The sequence below is a fragment of the Scylla paramamosain genome, chromosome 17 (genome assembly GCF_035594125.1).
Source record: "Scylla paramamosain isolate STU-SP2022 chromosome 17, ASM3559412v1, whole genome shotgun sequence".
Taxonomy (NCBI): Eukaryota; Metazoa; Arthropoda; class Malacostraca; order Decapoda; family Portunidae; genus Scylla; species Scylla paramamosain.
The window spans coordinates 7771432-7793086 of NC_087167.1; the positions used below are offsets into that span (position 1 = coordinate 7771432).

A 21655-nucleotide genomic window follows, 5' to 3' on the forward strand; every position below is an offset into this window, starting at 1 on the left:
TGGAAGAGATCCAGCACTAATTTCCAACAATATTTGTCACAGTTAAAGAAAAGGACTTGAGGGATGTACTCCAAGCATGGTAGAAGAGCTTAAAGCAGTGTATCACTGACTTATTAGAAGGGAATGACTGAAAATGAAATCTGGCATAGTTTTTGCTTTTCATTGAGGTAGTCTCAGAATTTTTTTACTGCACCTCGTGTAAATAAGTACCAGCAGTTTAATATTCTAGTGTTAGTGATGACTTTCCAGGAAAATTATCCAAGGAAGCATGCAATCTGAAAAAAAATAATATCTTGAAACACTTTAACAATGGTTGACCCAACTCCAGGATAACTGCATTTTATAAACTCTTAACCTGCATTTTTTTTTTTACAATGGAAAAGTATATGACATGACTTACACAAGCTTTAGTATCTATCAAGATTATAAGTTGTTGATTTATTATCAAATAACTGCAATTATGTTCTCTTGTGGAATAGTTATGTCATCAAAGTGAATATCATTATGGATACAATGTTATATCCTCCTACTTCAATATTTAGTTCCAAAAGTCTAATGCCAGAACTTGAAATAATTGCCAACTAATAGTTATGACAGGTAATGTCTCACATGAACTAAGGAATGTTAGATGATACTGCAAACAGATTTACATAGTATAATATAACCAAAAGCAAGTCTTTGCTAAGTTAATACTTGGCTTACAAATGAAAAGTTGTAAGTTTTGATTCCTGGCCTGGTGAAGACAAACTGTGTAGTTAGTTTTCTTCTACATTGTAGCCTTTGCTCACCTACCAGTAAATAGGTACCGGACAAGCTGAGATGATGTGACCTTGTAACCCAGCAGGAGCAAGAGGCTAGTAATCTTGCCTTCCTGTGTGTGTGTGTGTGTGTGTGTGTGTGTGTGTGTGTGTGTGTGTGTATTTACCTAGTTGTAATTTACAGGGCCTGATTTATGCTTGTGTGGTCACATCTTCATATCAACACTTATCCAGTTTTCCTTAAAGTTGTACACACTCATTGCCAATACTACATCCTCACTTAGCTTGTTCCAAACTTCTATATTTTTTTTGTGGGAAACCACATTTCTTTGTTACTCAAGCATCTTCCTTTTCTTAGTTTTAAATTTCCACCTTGTAACCTGTCAGAAAGAGCGAGAGCAAGAGAGAGAGAGAGAGAGAGAGAGAGAGAGAGAGAGAGAGAGAGAGAGAGAGAAATATATATATATATATATATATATATATATATATATATATATATATATATATATATATATATATATATATATATATATATATATATATTCTTATGTGTGTGGTGTGTGTGTCATTCACCTACAGTCATCTGCTGGTCATCCAGCCAGCCATTCCCCTATGGAAAGAGCTCAGGGCTCATACTGACTGATCTATGGGTAGTACTGAGACTACTCACGCACCACACACCAGGAGAGTGAGAACACAAGCCCTTGGGTTACATCCTGTTCCTGTACCTATTTGCTGCTAGGTGAACAGGGGCTACACATTAAGAGGCTTGCCCATTTGCCTTGCTGCGCCCAGGACTCGAACACGGGCCTTCTTGGTTGTGAGCTGAGCCTGCTAACCACTACACCATACGGTGTGTGTGTGTGTGTGTGTGTGTGTGTGTGTGTGTGTGTGTGTGTGTGTGTGTGTGGTCTTTTTACAAAAGACAAAAAATGATTATGTTACACCATAGGACGTGGTAAGTAGGCGAAGTATAAAGTAATAATAATCTATTTGTTTATAAGTAGTTGGATGTACAGTATATTGTCTCAAGTTGGTACTCAAGGTAATGGCCACAGGGTGAATGTTAATTTCCTGTAAGCAATATTCTTTATGCCAGAATAAACTGAAGGTCATCTTTACCAGTTTGTTTGACAATAAATCTCTCTACTTTTGGTCACAAGATTCTATTTAATAATACTTTTAAATCTGTAAACTGTTGCTTTACTATAAAATCATAATCAGAGTGCCCTCTTATCACTGGAACAACTACATGATATAAATAAGTTTAATACAATGCATTTATTTTAAAAATTTCATTAATCTGATCACATAACAAATGATATGTTAAAGACGTAGTTTTCTTTATCTACATGCTTAAACCCCTGCCTTCTCCCTAATCTACAAATAGTTTCTGTGATTTTGTTCTTACTATATGTACGTATGTATTCTGATAAAATTTTAATACTAGTATATGTATTACCTACATCTGCATCTTTCATTCACAGACATTTCACATTAAAATGGCATTTAAATTTGTTCATTAGAAAGCACAAACTTTTTGCTTTTTTTCCCTTTCTTATACTGTATTATCACAGTCAAAGGTTTCAAATTACATTAGTAATAAAATTATGTCATAAAATGTTTGCAAATAAAAATTTTTATACCACTTATTGACAAAAATTTAATCACCACTACACACACAGCCAAATCTGATTTCCAGAATACACTGCTCTATACATCCATATCAGTAGGACATACAACAATCCTTTTACTATAAGGTCTCATCATAACATGCTGTAACAATAACAAGGAAAATTCAATGAATATTCTTTTCAACAATAATTTTTCTTACTCAAGATGTGAGTTATGTCAAGGATGTGTTATAGATTAACAACATCTTAAAAGGCTATACTCTGAAACTAACTTTGTGGTGTGCATTGCAGTGTTGTTTTTACCACATTACTCCTGGAATTGATAGTTTCAGCAATTTGTGGACTAGGAAAGCCATGGAGATGACTGATGAGTATGAAGTTCTGTGTTTTAGAGAATACCTTTAGGTGAAAAGAGAGACTCATATATAGAGTCACAACAATTTTGGAAAGCAATGAAAACATTTTCATCATAAAATGCTAATAATATCAACTAAAATTTTGTTATATGCATGATAACTACATTTGTATAATTAGCTGGATTTCATACAACATACATACTACTATATGGTATATGTGAATATGGGGAAATCAGAGGAAAACCAAGTAGGAAAGAAAAGAATATAGATTAGTGTTCTTAAAATGAATGAAAAAATGTCAGCAGAATCTTGAGATCTATTTGATTATATATATATATATATATATATATATATATATATATATATATATATATATATATATATATATATATATATATATATATATACGAGGTGTGTCATTAAAGTTCCAGGACTGGTGTCCTAAAAGATGAATTTCAAACCCAAGCCACAAACCACCATATTTCCCCTTCAAAGTAATCCTTCTGGAGTATACAACTGCGCTCCCAACCCTCTACAGTCACTAATCTTTTTCTTACGTGCTTTTAAAATCATGTCCTCTGTTGCAGGTCGTTTAACAATGAGCGCTGAACAGCGAACAAACTTGAAGTTTTTGGTGCAGTTGGGGAAAACGCCGTCAGAAGCACTGGGTATGCTGCAAAAAGTGTACGGGGATGAGACAATGTCACGCTCACGTGTTTTTGAGTGGTGCAAGAGGTTCAAAGAGGGCCGGGAGGACGTGGAAGATGACCCCAGGAGTGGAAGACCCTCAACGAGCAGGAATGAGGCCAATGTTGAGCGTGTCAAGCAGATGGTGCGTGACGATCGTCGGTTGACTGTTCGAAAGATCGCAGATGAGCTTGGCATGAACCACAACAGCGTGTGGAAGATTATCACTGAAGATCTGGGCATGCGGAAAGTCTGTGCGAAGATGGTGCCGAGACTCCTGAACGATGACCAGAAGGGACGACGCATGCAGGTGTGTCAGGACATCCTCGAGCGTCTGGAAACTGAACCAGACTTGCTCAGGAGAGTCATCACCGGCGATGAGTCCTGGGTATTTGAGTACGACCCGGAGACCAAACGCCAGAGCCTTCAATGGAAGAGTCCGGCGTCGCCACGGCCGAAGAAAGCAAGGCAGTCCAGGTCCAGCTTCAAGGTCATGTTGATCGCTTTCTTCGATGTGAGGGGCATCGTCCACTGCGAGTTCTTGCCACAGGGCCAGACAGTCAACCAACATGTGTACAAAGAAGTACTGCGGCGTCTGCTTCGTGCAGTGCGCGAGAAGAGGCGGGAGTTGTGGCAGGGCAACTCGTGGCTGCTTCACCACGACAATGCGCCTGCTCACAATGCCCTGAGCATCAGAGAGTTCTTGGCCAAGAAGAACATCGCCGTGCTGGAGCAACCGCCCTACTCACCTGACCTCGCTCCGTGCGACTTCTTCCTCTTCCCCAAGCTCAAGGAGGTCATGAAGGGGACCCGTTTTGATGATGCGGACGACATCAAAAAGGCCGTGACGACGGAGCTGAGGAGCATCCCGCAAGAATCCTTCCAGCAGTGCATGCAAGCCTGGCAGAGAAGGATGGACAAGTGCATGCGGTGCCAGGGGGATTACTTCGAAGGAGATAACCTATAGTTTGTAGCCTGGATGTGAAATAAAACTTGTGTGGCACCAGTCCTGGAACTTTAATGACACACCTCGTATATATATACAGGGTGTCCTGGAAGGAAAGTTGTACATTGTCAAAAATGATACATCGTCATTCTAAGTTAGAAATATTCTGTGGACTAATGCTTTTAATGCCATGGTTCAGAAGTTACAGGACATTTACATATGAACGCCCACCAATGATAAGTGGCTACACACGGGTCATCGCAAAACATCCAACTGGTCACTGTTGCCATGTGGTGTTCACTATATTTAAACTATTATTTACTGCAAAGAAGAATTCAATTACTGTATATTTTTATTTACAAAAACCTTGATGTGTAATCAAGTAATATCCTTATGATGCCAATGTCCACCATTGCTGCCCTCTCCTCGTCCCCTTCCTCTTGTCAATTCTTAGTGCATTCATATTAAAATGTCATGTAATTTCTAAGACATGGTATTAAAAGTATTTAACCATAAAGTATTTTTTACTTAGAATGACTTGATCTTTCATTTTTGAGAATATATGACTTTCCTCCCAGGATACCATATATATATATATATATATATATATATATATATATATATATATATATATATATATATATATATATATATATATATATATATATATATATATATAATTTCATGCTAAGAAGGAATAGTAAACAAATGTATGCAATAAAACTTGAAATCCTAAAAGTCAAACAAAAGGTGCACCTGAGATTATTCTGCTATGGAATGGCTAAAGCTAGTGAGATGCCTTGCTGTCACCACACACAGATGCACCACTTGTAAGCAGGATCTTGACAGCAGAAAGAAGTGATATGATGTTGGATGATGATGAGTGGAATGTTACTGAGATGGTGAAAATGATTTCAGGGAATTAGTAAAAGTGAACTGATCACAATATGGTTAAAATATCTACTATGTGAGGACAACAAACCAACATCTCTTTAACTACAATATTAAAAACTTATCTTGTTTTACATTTAAAGTTTTACACATATAAATAACAGATTTGTTGAAGCATTACACACACACACACACACACACACACACACACACACACACACACACACACACACACACACACACACACATACACACACACACACACACACACACACACACTTACAACATTTACACATACACACACACTTTGTGGTGATGTGACAAACTTTTCATTACCCAAGTTTTCAGTCACTGTTCAATATCAATACCCATCAACATCAAATTTTTCACATCTTTTGTAGTAATAGGCATTCTAGAACTGAAGAATGAATGGCACGTAGACTAAGAAAAAAAAAAAAACATAGTTTGAAGATTTAAGTGGCTTACATTACTGTGTTTGCTTTTAATATTTTCATAATGAAATAAATATGAACAGCTCAAGACTGGTAAAGATTTACTTATTATAAAGGGAGGGAGAAGTTCCTCAAAGTATTTTTGTGCTCTACACATAGGCATTGCAACCACATTCTGATTTGTGAAATGTTGAACATGTTTAAGTAAGAGTAAAAACATTATCACTTCTGCAGGAAGTTCTATCAAAGCAATGTGGGTTAGGTCCCCAGAGTATGCTAAGATGCTTCACTGTATCTGTGGAATTTGCAAATTGTGAAAAATGTGAACAAATATGAAGAAACTTAAGTTTAGCTATGTCTATTTTAAGGAACAGATCAGAAAATATACTGGCAATATACATACATTAAAAGAAATGCATGTAATTGAAGCTGGGATGTAAAAAGTATACATATATTTATATCTATAATGAAAATGTAGATATATTGTATATTGCAGTTTGGTTAAAATTACGTGGTCCTTTAAGTATGCGTTACCATCTGGTAGAGTGTTTTGCTAAGTATAAATATATACCATTTCATGTGCCAACATTAATTTCCAAGCTGACAAAACATTTAATTGCTTGAAAATCTATTTCAACAGCTTGAGCATTAGGGTAAATGTTACAGATTTTGATGATGGAATTAATTTTAAGTTAATGATGTGTTGATGCTGGAAGACCACATATCAAGTACATGTGTATATAAGTCAAGTAAAAATTCAAAGTTCTTCATACTGATTAGTTGATACAATAAAGTGTAATGATGATGATGGTGTGAATTCACTGCTGAGAGAGAGAGAGAGAGAGAGAGAGAGAGAGAGAGAGAGAGAGAGAGAGAGAGAGAGAGAGAGAGAGAGAGAGAGAGAGAGAGAGAGAATGTGATGGTGATATTAAAGGTGTATTTACCTATTTATAGAATATAAGATTTGAGTTAAGCTATATGATGGCAATGAAGCAACTGAGCATGAGGATCACTGGTACTGGGAGATCATATCCATGGGCCCCCCCTGAGGATACTGGTGGGGATTGTATGTGCTGGCAGGACCCAGGATACCACGGCGGTTGCGGTATTTTTGTTGCTTTGTCATCTGGAACAAAATTGGAAAATTTGTAGAATGATGTAAAGCTAGTACTACAACAATAGTGTTTACAGAAAATTAGATTTAGCTAGGTTTCTGCAGTGTTCTTCACTACAAAGTATAAAAGAAGGAAAGAAGAGAAGAGAAGAATAAGAGTGCAACACTGCCAGAAATGTAAAATTAATTATTTTACTGGAAATATGTAGATGGGAAAATAATAAGAATAAGTATCACCAAGCTATATAATGATGGAGGAAAAAAAAAAAGTGAATCACACAGTAGCCAAAGGAAAAGTTCTACAACTAAGGAAGGGAACAACAGCATTAATCTCCACAGCACTTTCAATGTCACAAATAAAAGAGGCAATAAATAAATTAAAAAAAAAAATCACAAGAACCAGATGATCTGAATCAAACAATATATAAAGAAAGAAAAGACCACCTGACTGAGGATCTGAAAATATCTGAGCACTCATTTAAATGCAGCAAGTTACCACTCACCATAGCATATCCCATACAATTGTTAAGTATAAATAAAATGACTGGGAGTACAACAGCCCCAAAAATTATCTTATGACTTGATGATCATTATGGTCCAAATGTCTGAGGTGCTATTCTTAAGTTTTCCTGGTCAGAAGTCCTGGTCAAACTGGTCCCCAGTTTGTTATTGCCTCTCATGGCTGAGTATTTATCCCACCTACAAATCAACTTCTCTGTATTTCTATGGATTGCCCAAGGGAGCATTACATTGGTGACAGTGGTGGGATCACCATTAAATAATATGTACGTGGTGTAAGTAATGCCAAAACACTTCCCTTTCCTTTTCCAAAAACCTTTCACACAACTGCCTTAATGCAAAAATCTGGTCTACTCAACTTTTTCCCTTTGTAAAAAACCCCCTTGTTCCACTGGGATTGCATTTTCTGTATCTTCTCTTATCCTCCTTATCAGCAGCATACCATACACTTTACCACAATCACCAAACTGATGCCCCCACAGTTTGAGCACTCCTATCTATCCCCTTTTCCTTTATAAAAGGGAACTACACATGCATCTGTCCAGTCTTCTGGCACCTTGCCAGCAATAAAGCATACATGCAATAACCTTACCAATCACAATATGATCCTCTCTCCACCATTCCTCAAGCACTCTACAACACATCCATCCAAACCTGCAGCTTTCCTTTTCCTCATTTCCCTCACAGCCTCTCATACTTCCTCACCCTTTATTGGTGCACTGTTTAATTCTCCTAATGTACGACTATTTCCTCAACCAACTGCACCAATCACTGCTCCATCTCTCTCCTCTACCTCCAACAATTCTTCAAAATATTCTGCCTATCATATACATAAATATATATATGAGCAAGTGATGTAATTACATGTGGTCAGAGAGAGAGAGAGAGAGAGAGAGAGAGAGAGAGAGAGAGAGAGAGAGAGAGAGAGAGAGAGAGAGAGAGAGAGAGAGAGAGAAACTGGGAAACAATAAATTTCTAGGGACAGGCAGTACTGAATGGTTAGGTAAGTCATCCCTTATATGAATGAGATAATTCTCTTTAAACACAAGATATTATGGAGATATGTTCCCCTCTCCTCACCACCTAGAGGATGTAATCCTTAACAGGTAAGAGAAGGGAAGTGGTTTTATAAAAAAAATAAAAATAAATAAAAAAAAAAATAAATAAAAAATAAATAAATAAATAAAAAAACTATAAGTTAGAAACATGCTGTTCTATGTAACCAAGACGACAGGGACTTACAAATCCTTTAAATGAACACTTCTACAGGAAAAAGGAATTCTATAAACGTATATTGAAGACCACATACCTCTTCTTTGAGCTCTGTCAGCTGTTCCACAAGACCATCCACCAACTTCTGGGTTCGGTCTAGTTTTGTATTTAGCAGCCTCACCTCATTCATCTCTCCTTCTGTTTCCCCAATGCTTAGTGACATGGCTCGCATCCTTGGGAACCAGTTTAAATCTTTTTCCTGAAGAGGAAATTTTAAGATAAGATGCAGGTAAGATTATTCTGATTTAATGACACCTTTATTTATTCTCATTATTGAATTACACATGAAGTGATCACAAAATGACTGCAGTTATACTTAGTTGCAACCAAGAAACTAAGTACAGTCAAGTTGCTGCTAATGTGAGGGAGGAGGTTCTGCTAACTGCCCATGTTAGATGTGATTCACAATGAAGTTTTAATGGAAACATGACTATGGTTCTGACCTGGTTCAGATAGGCCATTAAAAAAAAAATAAATAAATAAATAAAAAAAATTCAGACTACTTACAAGACTCAAACTTTTATATTAATGTAACTGAAGGTAAAAAAAAATACATAGGAGTTCATTAAACATCAAAAGGTTAGAGAATAAAATCTGGTACAATACAGCATTAATAAAAAAAACACAGAGCCACTGTTTATACACACAGCTGGTGAACATTTGCTGATAATGTTACCTCCTACCTTCTCCAGTTAGTGTTCACACTCTGTGTTATTTGGGTAGAAAACTATGAACTTCATCACTAAATGCAAATGATAAATATGTATCATGTTATCAGTAAGCAATTAACTTCAGTGAGAAAGACATTTTGCCAATTTCCTCTATATAATATGAGGCACCTTGTAACGGAGAGACACTTTCCTTGTTTTGAGAAATTGTGCATCAGATTTAAAGCACTTGCTGAGTTGCACAATTACATATTATTTTAAAGTTCTTGGCTAGTTTTATTAAGTCATCATAAATAAAACACCACAAAACATTATTCCAAATGACACTTAAAGAAATAGGTACAACCATATTTGTAACCCATAATAAATCTTAATGTGAAATAAGAAATACATTTGTAAGTGAATTTGTCCTACAAACCTAACAATTCACAAGTTTTGTTACTTTATTCCTACTCAGTGACTTTTATAAAATTTTACGGCAGTAAATTCTTAGAATAGTTTAGGATTTTCTCTCACTGTCTGAATCACTGGTATCTGTTATGGTGTGTGTGTCCTCAACACAAATGTCTTTAATCAAGGTGTGTGCTGTGACTGGCTGAGCTTAAGGATGTGGACTCAGCTAGATTCTCACTGGTTAAGTCATGGGTGAATGATATGCCCCCCTTCTGGCCTACTTTATATATTTGCATGGGAAAGAAAGTTATGCTTAACCCTCAGCACAGGCAGTACAAGTCTCTTTTTCTCTTGTGCTCCTCACAAAAAAAAAAAAAAAAAAAAAAAAAAAATATATATATATATATATATATATATATATATATATATATATATATATATATATATATATATATATATATATATATATATATATATATATATATATATATATATATATATATATATATATATATATATATATTTTTTTTTTTTTTTTTTTTTTCCATGAGTTTTAGACAATAATTCAAAACAGCAGTATGTAGAACATAGGTATGCCCATCCTCTATTAGATGCCTCATATATAATTGAAGTAGTTGGAGTGAACTAAAATCAGTCTCTCCCAGTTAGTTATCACAAGGTGAGACAAAAATTATTACCATAAATATAAAATGTAATTATATAACACTATTCAGTGTTGCAAGTATTTAATTCTACTGAACTTCTACTATATGTTCTTACACTGCACATTTGAATGATAAGTGTGGTGCTGACTGACCTTGACTAGCATGTACACATAGCTCTCTGGGCCAGTGAATTCAGTGGGATCCTTGACGTTGACCTGCACATAGAAATACAGGTAGTGCCACATATTGTGCTCCTGCTTGATGTGCTCCTCAAAGTTGACAGCCTTGTTATCAAAGCTGGCTCTTGTTAGTCCTATGGAGAAGAGATAAACAATGAAGTCTCAGAGAGAGAGAGAGAGAGAGAGAGAGAGAGAGAGAGAGAGAGAGAGAGAGAGAGAGAGAGAGAGAGAGAGAGAGAGAGAGAGAGAGAGAGAGAGAGAGAGAGAGAGAGAGAGAATTTTCACAACATTATGGAAGAAAGTCTACACTCTTATCAAATAAATATTACTATATAATATCAAACAAAGCAAACACTTACAAAAGGCCACTGTAAAATATTTAATTTGGAAAATACACATCTATAGAACCCACCACAAATGAAGCACGAGTTCTTGAGAATTTCCTCTGAGTTTTGCTTCTCACTTCTGAGGTCAGCAAAGGTGTCAATGATGACACCAAAGATGAGGTTCAGTACAATAATGATGACCACGAAGAAGAACAACAAGTCGTAGATAACACGAGCAGCAAAAAGGTTTTCCTGCACCACCACAAAATAAAGGGAAATAAAAATGGTGAGTATATCTTGACCACAATTGTATGGGGATATCTGGCAACCCATAATCCATGATACACACATAATACATACTATATATATTAGGATATCACTATTAACAATGAACAGTACCAACCTTTACTGATACGTAATGTATTTATGTATCTTTCAAATCATTATAAGATAGTGGGAATAATAATAAATAGATATTTATGTTGTAATATGTATATATAATATGTGTGGATATGAAAAGCAGCACTGGTGCAGGATGGCACTAAGTAAATTGAATGTACCATAAGCTTTGGGTGGCCTGAGCTGGAAGTCAAAAGTGATGGTGATTTGTCTGGTACACATGGCAATGGTAAAAGATAGAGTTTGCCTGCTTAGCCAGTGCAGGGTTGGAATGTAGAAAGCTTGAAATTTAATGTACTTGTAGGTCATACATTTTTTATGAGCAGAGTCAGAGTAGTAAGAAGCAAAGTTGCATAGGTGAAGTTGTAGTAATGGTGGCACTACAGCAGTGGCATGTTATGAGGAGATGGCCAGTGGCAGCTGAATGTAAGGACTGAATGTACTCAACATTGAGATAAATGTGGACAAATTTTTTTGAGCTGCTAACAATCCTTACAATACTTGCGATAGGCCACAAAAGGGAAGGACACAGCATAAAGGAGGTGTTATAAGGAAGAGGACTGACAATGGAGCATAGTAGAATGATTTTGCAAGACAAGTGAATGGAGAGCAATTGTGAGTGTGAGGATTGAAGCGGCCCTGAGACCTCCAAGGGAGCTGCCACATATTGACAGTCTCACACAAGAGTGGGGCAATTGGGTGTGGTAGGGGAGAGTACTTGTTATGAAGGAGCCTTGTTCCAGACCAAACTGTCCAAGCTGTACAATTGATCCCCATAAAATAAGGGCAGGAGTACTTTCTCTTTAGTTGAGAGCAGCGTTGGAATGATTTTGGGTAAAAATGTAAAGTGTGCAAGTTTCAGGAGATGAAAAGCTCAAGTAATGTTTGTAGCCAGTCTCTCTATCTTGTACAGCATGAGGACAGGCTGGATTAAGCCAAGGTTTAGAAAGTCTAGGGTGAAGGAAAGAGTGAGAAGTGAAAGCCTCCATGCCAGACACAATCACCTCCGTTATGTGCTCAGCACACAGATAGTCCTTGACACAGAAGCAATAGTCATTCCATGGAAAATCAGAATAATACCTCCTTAGGTACTCTATTTAATGGAGACAAAATGCCAAAGACACCTCCACTTTGGAGTATGCTAAGGAGGAACTGCAGTAATAAAACATGATAAAGAAATGAGGTTGTGATCTGAGGACCCCAATGGAGAAGACGGAAGGATTAGCAGTTAAGAAATGGTTAAGAATGCTAAAACAAATATTTTAATATATTAAGAAAAATATTCATTCCCCTCCCTTCAACAGCTTGAAATACCATACAGTTAAATGATTAAAAGTGCCTGGTTTAGGTTAATCCTAGATTATCATGACTTGTGAAAGTTTTGCAATATTGTAATGTAAATGTCTTTACAGCCTGTGTATATGACCTTTGTTAGAAGGTCCTCCTTTGAATGATTACCTTATTAGATGGAGGTCGCAGGATATCTCCGATGCCTCCCCCACTACGCAAACCATGGTTTAGTGTAGTGACAATGCACATGATGAGTGTGGAACAGGCCTCCTCTTTTGCATCTTCCACTTCTGCCATGACTTCTTTTGTGATGCTTTCCACCACTAATGGGGTGAAAATGGAATGATGGTAGTAGAACAGGACTCAAATTCTAAAGGATCTTAAAGGAAAAGAATGGATGAATTATATGACACAAAACATGCTTCATATTTTTGTTCCTTACCATTGCTAAGGGCAGCAGGCTCATCCTCCTGGGAACAATCTGCTCCCACCTCACAGACCTCTACCTCTGGTGGCCGTATACCCTCAGACTCTCCATCAGACACTCTCAGGTGTACATAGTGTTCCACACGTTCATTTATATGACGTTGTATTGTGTCTGGGGAAAGCCAAGTATTTTCAGTAAGTTTCTTCATTACCTATTCAGAAAAAACATGTTATTAATGCAATTAGTTAAACATTTTGAAAACGATTTACATCAATCAGATGTAGTATATGGAATAATTTGGAAGAATGTAAGAATAAAGAAAATTTGTGAATTTGAAGTCATGGCAAATATAAAGACAAGACAGCATACTCCTTGCTCAAATTCTGTATACTACAACTAAGTGCATACTGTACTGGATGAACACACACACACACACACACACACACACACACACACACACACACACACACACACACACACACACACACACACATTTTGATGAGCACTTTGAATAACAAAGCACATATATATTTTTCCTTTAGAGCTGACACTTTTCCAAACATGTGGCATCTGAGAAAAAGAAACAATGAAGAAATTGAGTTTTGTGCAAGACACATTAGATGCCATAACTTGAGATAATGCTTTGTAATGAGCAATTTATGTCTAAATTTATAACATCAAAAATGTTGAAGCAGGAACCAAAAAGCAAATTTAAAAGAAGAAAGTGAAAACAACTTTTCATCTTTAGAGTATATCTTACCCCAGTCAATGTCATTGTCTGACACATCAACAACAAAATCATTTTTGAAGAACATGTAGCCAATAATGGAGAAGAGATACACCAGGATGAGGGCAAGGGCTGCTGTCAGTACAATGGACCAACCATTCCGCGTCACTGAGCGTATCACATTCAGCAGTGTCTCCTCACGATACACCACATCAAAAAGCTGAAGGAATATGAAAATGGCAAGAAATTACCTCAGAAAAAAAAGTCACTTAACATTGCTATGTTTGCATACAATTAATTTACTGACAACAAATAATTCTTACATATGAGGCAAAGACTGTATATTTAGTTCAAATCTGATTCAATAATAATATCAACCTGCTCTCCAAAGCCACATGTCTAGTGTAAAGTTTTAATATAGACACTAGTTTAATGATAATCACAAAATTAGATTAATGGACTGCTGATACAATGAATTAATTTTGATGGTTCTGCAATGGCAAATGAAAAGTTCTCTCAGCTTATAAAAACTAGTGGAATCATCAATGTTTTATGCTCCTTCCACAAGATGGTATGACCTCTTGATGCACAGAGAGAGAGAGAGAGAGAGAGAGAGAGAGAGAGAGAGAGAGAGAGAGAGAGAGAGAGAGAGAGAGAGAGAGAGAGAGAGAGAGAGAGAGAGAGAGAGAGAGAGAGAGAGAGAGAGAGAGAATATGACTGGAAGAAGTATGAGAAAACTTTTGTCCTGCAGTGAACTCATATAAACATGATGATGATGATGATGATGATGATGATGATGATGATGATCATCATCATCATCATCATCATCATCATTATCATCATCATGGTGGTAGTGTTGGTGGTCATGCAAAGTGATAATGATGGTGATGATACCTGGATTAGACATATGTAAGTTAGAGGTAACAGAGGTGAAGAATCAACTGGAAGACTGGATAAGTTTACATCTGGACACAAGATTACATGAGCACAACTCAGGCCCTATATACAACTAGGTACATGTAACTTAGTAAAAAACACACATACATAAGAAAACCTAACCCTTTACACATCTATACTCAAATGCAAGGCCCAGCCACTTACCAGAATTGAATAGCAGAATGGGTGCACTGACAGTCCCAGAACGCAGAACACCAGGTACAGCACATGGTACAGCAACTCTCCATCAGTCACCTGTTGCTCCAGCCGCTTGGCAAAAGTGCCTTTGTTGCCCATAAGACTCACAAGATGGATCCCCTTTAATAATACCTGGCCAGTGATGAGAGAAGGTGCACTTGATTTAAAGATGTAGTGCTTGCATTAACAAGAGCATGTTGTGCCACTTTTAATGCAGAAGTATATTTTGAATATTTTGCATATGATTCTAGAAATACTAAGAATGAGACAAAAATAATAAACTACAGTTGCTGCAGGCTACGATGGTTTAGAAGCTACACCCCATACCTACTTTCTGGTGCATAAGTTGATCCCTAAAAGTACTGAGGAGCAATACAGGTTTAGGCCTATATTTGCCAGATAAGATGACCACCCCTCCAAAATAAGGCAACAACACTTCCCCAGCACTATTGCATGGAAAGAAAAAAGACTACTGTATCTCATAAATATACAGCAGCTTAATGAACAATTTCAACAACTGGCTGCTTGGTGCTGGTGGTGCCACTGGCATGCCAATCAGTTGTTGTACATGGCAGGTTTGCAGGGTTATGTTTTTTACTACTGTTAAGTAGTATATGATATCATACTGTGATCTCTGTGATAAACAGATTTACCAAACCTGAGTTCCAGTAGGAAATAAATATGGTGGGCTACATGAATTCAGGCGCGCGGTGCAACAACGACGTAACCGTGAAATTTGAGATTTCGTGTTTTTGCCTGCTCCGTGTGGTAGAAGGGTGTAAAAGTCTCGTGGTGATGTCGGCCAAGTCATATTCGACCATCTAAGCACCTGTACTAAGGCTCAAAGTCGAGTGTAGTGCGGAGAAATAACGTGCCGGTAATGAGTAAGTTTTATTTTTTACGCTCGGAAAAAAATTCATAAAAAATTTATTTATGTACCAATCTTCATGAAACTTTCACCTAATACTATGTGTAATAGGCTCTAACACATTATTAACAAATGAAAACAATATCGGGAAAAAAAATTATTACCTACGGTATACGCGTTAATTAACGCGTAAGTCATCCACCCAAAATCGTCACCTATCACTTCGAAACCTACATCCCCAAACAGAACTACCCAAGACCTTTCAAATGATGTATAATACTTACTTATTTAAGGGTATCCTATTGTGCGCAATCAGTGTTTAACTTTGAGCGCGTTTTTCTCGAAACTTCCATTTCTCGGTTACGTCGTTGTTGCACCGCGCGCCTGAATTACAGTAAGTGGTGTACAGTGAGTGTTACAGCACTTCAACTTATGTGAATGGCAGGTTTGCAGGATCAAACATTTTTACTTTACCCTATGAGGCTGTAAGAGTAGTGTTAAGTGGTGTACAATGAGTGTTAAGCAGGCATTTTCACTTGTTACCTATCAGCAGTAATTTTATATTTGGCATGTAAGCCAATCCTTGGTTTTGGAGACAAATTTTTCAGCCTTCAACACTGGCTTGCCATATTTCCTCAAGTATAGGTCCATCCCAAGTATAGGTTGTCCCAGATTTCTGGCCAGGAAATTAGTAATTTATGGTTTACCCTGTATATAGGTTGATTGCCTAAATGAAGGGCAGCAATCTCTAACATCTACCTAATGAGGGAAAAAAAAACATGCTAAAGCAACATCTATGAAAATAACTGGTTCAAAACGAGAGGTATAAAGCTGAGATGAAGACCATGAATGGGATGGTTGGGCTGTGTACAGAGTCAGTCAGTCTCTCGACACACACAATAAATCAACTGTTGGTAGGGTTACTCACATTTGCACTACCAAGGAGCCAGAGGGTTGGCTCTGGTCCCACTGAGAAGATGAGCCGTGTAATAGAAACCAACCCCAATAGGTACATAATTATCTTCTGTTGGAAACTGACAACTATTGCCAGCATGATGAGGAGCCCCACCCAAAGTAGGCCATTAAGGTGACTGTTTAGACCTGCAAGACAGGGAACATAAACTGAGAATGATGCATAAAAGGTCACTTCCAAACTGAAGAAAACTATTGCCAAATACTTGACACACAAGAGAATACAGTGCATTATGCTTATTTCTGAGAGGAAGCCAACAAAAATTATTTGGTAAGATTTTTCCTTTTTTATGTGATGCAAGTTTCTGGGCGTTTTGTAGGAATCTGCTCTAAGTCAAATGGCTCCAAAAGATATTCACAAATCACATGATAGATAACATATATAAATACATACACATAATATATTGTAAAACACATTTATATCTTTATGATGCTTTCACTTACCACGGAAATTATATTTCTAAGGAAATGATGTTCCTAAAAGCACAAAATCTATCTTATATTTTTACACTAATAAAATTATGTTTATTGATTAAATCTATACCATGCAATAAATTAATAACCAAACAAAAACCATATTTTCCACCATATAAGATACATGAAATTAAAAATGCCACATTGTACTATAAGGTCACAAACTGGTGACTTAAATCTGTTGCTGTTCTCTGCTAATTAGATGAACAAGGGTTGCAGCATAAAAAGAGATCACTATATTGCTTTCATACAACCTTCCATACATTTCTTTGAATTTCATCCTCACTAAATAATAAACTCATTCAGTGCTGACTAATGAACACTCACTTGGCACCTGGCTGGGATAAGGGTAGAAGAAGGCCACGATGAGGTTGTTCATAAGGGCAAGTAAGAATAGGAGGCGGCTCCAAAGGGACATGTAATTACTAATGGTAGAAAGTACTGCTTGGCCTGTGGAAGAAATATGGGATATGTTTTTACTAATACAGTTATATTATTCCTTAAAATTTTTTTCATGTATAAGTAATAATTGAAAGAAAGAAAAAAGTGTTAGATATGAATGACTAGAAAAACAAGGACAAGTGTATCAACTTATGAAAAATTTGGCTTAAAAGGCTGAGATTTTGAGAAAAATCTAAAATTTTCAAGAGATAAATAGTACATACAGTATAAGATCAGCCAAGAATATTACATAATCTAGGAAATACAAAGATATTACATATTAAGTATATTTATGCTACAATCTTAAAAAAATAGTTAATGAACATTAAAAAATTTATACTGCACAACTATGCTTCATAACTCACATTTCATACCCATATATTCATGTATCAGGATCACTGAGCAAAGGTTACTCTTTCTTAAAATGCATTGTGACATTCCAGTCACTGACATACTTCCCATTATATTGTAAGACATCTGCATCTTTTTTCCACTGTAAGTTTTATGTAACCTTAATTTCTTCATAACCTGATCCTCTTCCTTTCTGATCTGCCTTCTTCAGTAGCACTTTATTTTATTCTATTTTACTCAGCAAACCTCTACTCAGTTCATAACTTACTTTTGAGTTTCTTTTGCCACTGCATTTCTGTGAACATATCATGGCACTTCTCAAAGAAATCAGTGACCTTTGTTCCCTGTTCATCCCTCTCAGCAGTGTTGTAGACTCGTTGCTTGGTTTCTGGTGTTAGGTAATTACAGATTTCAGGGATGGGGAAAACAATTTGCTCCATATTGCGATCATGGCGTACAATCTGCAATAAGAAAGATAACATAACAGTCTTGAGTAAATGATGAATTTTTAAAATAATGAAATGAAGAAGCATTACACTCCTAGGAAAATTAATCAACTTTTGATAATGAAATGCCTGTCCAGTGTTTGCATGTGGTGTCAGGAAGGATCTGGCCTTAAATACCAGGTTTCATTAGGTCTACGTCACCCACATCAAGCAATAAACTGATAACAGAATGCAAAATAGGAATCTTAGTGATACATCCAAGTATGAACAATAAATAGGAGAATGATAGATATAGGATACCAGTGGAAAAGAGATGAGGCTGTAAATGCAGCATGTAATGTGAAAAATGGGTCACCACTGGGAATATACAGGGTGTCCATACAGTCTTTCACTGATTTCAGACCTTCATTACACAAAATCCACATTATGCCAAGGCATGTTTTCTGCAACTTCAACCACAGTGGCTAAAGTTTTGTTACATCACTCATAAATTTCAGCATGTGTTTCATTTGCTGCCCAAAGTATGTCAAAGTGAAATTCTATCACACATCAGGTATTCTCCAACATCTTAGTTAATGATGCTAAAGCTGGTGTTATTCTTGGCTTCAAGGTCTTGATTTTTCTTATGGGGTTATACCAAGGATACAATGTATAATATACCAGCACCTGATGTTGAGACCTTGAAGGCCAGGATAACAGCAGCTCTAATATTATTGACTAAGATGTTGGAGAATACCTGGTGTGTGATAAGAGTTCAACTTTGACATATTCCAGGCAACAAATGGAGCACATTTTGAAGTTTATGAGCGATGTGACAAAAACTTAGTCACTGTGATTGAAATCACAGAAGACATTTCTCATCCTAACATGGTTTGTGTGTAATAAAGGTCTGAAATCAGTGAGACTGTACAGACACTGTGTATATATAAAGTATAGAATACAGCATATTGTCTTTATATTAAACTTTGTACCTGGCCTCTCTGTGGTAGACAAGAAATTTTAAACCCCAAGATATCAAGTAATACATCTTTATTACTATAACTTGCCTTCACTTGATTTTTGTACATACCTACAAGCTATTTAATTATCTCATAGTGGAAATTAAACAATTACGTAGGTTCATGATCCCCTGCTTCAACAAACCTAATCACTCTTCATTAATAACTGCATTATCTCAGTCTTAGGTCCACTTCATAATACCTCTTTCATGCATCCATCTGGAGATGACGTGTGTCATTAGTGACATCTCTCTGTCTACAGGAAAATTAGCCAGAGCTGTCAAATATCCTTCTATGAGATGAAGCACTGTTGCCACTATTTATAAAGCAACAGCAATGGCACTATGTTTCACAGAAGGATATTTGGTAACTCCTTTAATATTTCTGTTGATGAAGAGAGGTTGCTGATGACACACTGTCTTCCAACAGATGTGTGAAACAGGTGGTGTGCAATGGGCCTTAATGACACTCTTTTCCATCTACTAAATGTGAAACATAAAATCTACAGGAGATATATGTATAGCATACCTTTTCTGTGAAGTGTTCATATTAAGAGTAATTTTATAATGTCTCCTTTGAAATATGATCACCTAAAATAATTGAAGTCTTTAGTGTTCCATAACATCATACCTCAATTTGTGCTGTGTTATCCCGATAGTGGCTGAGTGCTTTGCTCAGTTTTTCATTGCTGCTCTTAGTAAGTTGTTCCTCCAATTCCTTATGATGTTTGGCCAACTGATGACACAAGATGTATATGTTGTGGCCCACCTGATAGGGAGAAAAAGAATAGTGCAAATATAAAACAATGGTTTGGGACAACCCTTTTCTCTCTCTGTACCTTTAGTTGTCCATCTGGGCTAACAAAGCCGGTCACATCACGTGTTCTTTTTATGAAATTCCCAAACCCAATCAAGGATTTCATAATTGTCAAATTAGTGTTTTAGTTAGGGACAACAGTGTTTCCACTGCTAAAGATATAAAGTAAATTAAACATAAATAAAGAGAAAAGAAGTCTGCTAACACAGCATGTGTTTTATAATTATACAAGTTGTTCTTAATAAATTCCAATTTATGTTGGATTAAGTTTATGATATTTTTGACTTATGATGGCTTTATGTGATCATGGAGTCAGACTTATCAGAACATAGGATTGGATGTACTAGATCATAATACACATTTCTCAGAATATAAGTCAAGACCAGAGGTACTTTGCTGAGCATGAAAGTTTGCAATGCACAGTGTGATCAGGAATCGAACTGTCAAGGTGGATGAGATTGGGTGGTAGGTAATTTTTCATAATTGTTGGGCAATATAAATGCACCAGCAGAGCAAAATAGGAAGTTCCTCACCATTAAAATCAGGGAAGAAATAATTTCCATGTGAGAAAGAGTATGGTTTAATCAATGACCTGTATAATAATAAATAAATAAGAAAACAAATAAAAAAAAAAAATTGTACAGGTGAGGAAGTGAATCTCAAGGTTAGGTACTTCATGGTATACTCATCACAGAGCAGTGAAAACACTCTTCTTGAAAAAAATAAAAATAAATAAATAAATAAAAAAATAAAAAATAAATAAATAAATAAATAAATAAATAATAATAATAACAATAATATATAAAAATAATAATAATAATGATAAAATAACAATAATAATAATAATAATAATAATAATAATAATAATAATAATAATAATAATAAAATAAATAAAAATAAAATAAAATAAAATAAAAAGCTAAATAAATAAATTAATTAATGAAATTAAATGAGAAATGGTCATTTTTGGAACTGAATTCTAGATATTCCTTCATAGTGTCTTCATAAAAACTATGAAAAGAAAACACTGATAGTTTTCAGGAAAAAAATAAATAAAATAAATAAATAAAATAAAATACATGATACCCCTTCTTACCATCACACAGATGTTGGGTAATTAAATTTCAAGCAATGTAAGGCTAGCCGTAAGAACTTGAGTTCATTTCAACTATAAAGCTATGTGAGATTTTACAGCCTGAGGGAGGGAAATTATTGTCTTGTTTGGAAGAACTCACCTCTCTTGGAGAGACACCATCATCACTGTCTGATGCTCCTTCTTCAAAAAATTCGTCATCATCCACACTCTCCTGATGGTAAAGGGAGCTCACCACATCTAGCTGCAAAAGAATACACAATTCAAGCTCCCATTCCTTACTTATGGACAAAATCATGATATTCAATCTTTTGCTATGCTATCCAGAGGTTATACCTATCAAAAACTAAGATTCCATT

The 21655-nt window shown here is 36.0% G+C and overlaps 1 protein-coding gene across 1 annotated transcript in view; it reads right to left on the reverse strand.

The window, feature by feature from the left end:
• Window positions 1–5455: 5455 nt before the first annotated feature.
• LOC135108414 (inositol 1,4,5-trisphosphate receptor type 1-like) overlaps window positions 5456–21655 on the reverse strand; it is a 151472-nt gene continuing 135272 nt past the window's right edge. Inside the window, 13 exon segments of the mRNA XM_064019369.1 lie at window positions 5456–6850; window positions 8667–8828; window positions 10508–10668; window positions 10947–11112; window positions 12718–12872; window positions 12992–13147; window positions 13737–13923; window positions 14805–14969; window positions 16634–16806; window positions 17479–17601; window positions 18212–18404; window positions 20018–20155; window positions 21439–21540. Of these exon segments, the coding sequence (XP_063875439.1) occupies window positions 6734–6850; window positions 8667–8828; window positions 10508–10668; window positions 10947–11112; window positions 12718–12872; window positions 12992–13147; window positions 13737–13923; window positions 14805–14969; window positions 16634–16806; window positions 17479–17601; window positions 18212–18404; window positions 20018–20155; window positions 21439–21540 (1998 nt within the window). The 3' untranslated portion in view covers window positions 5456–6733.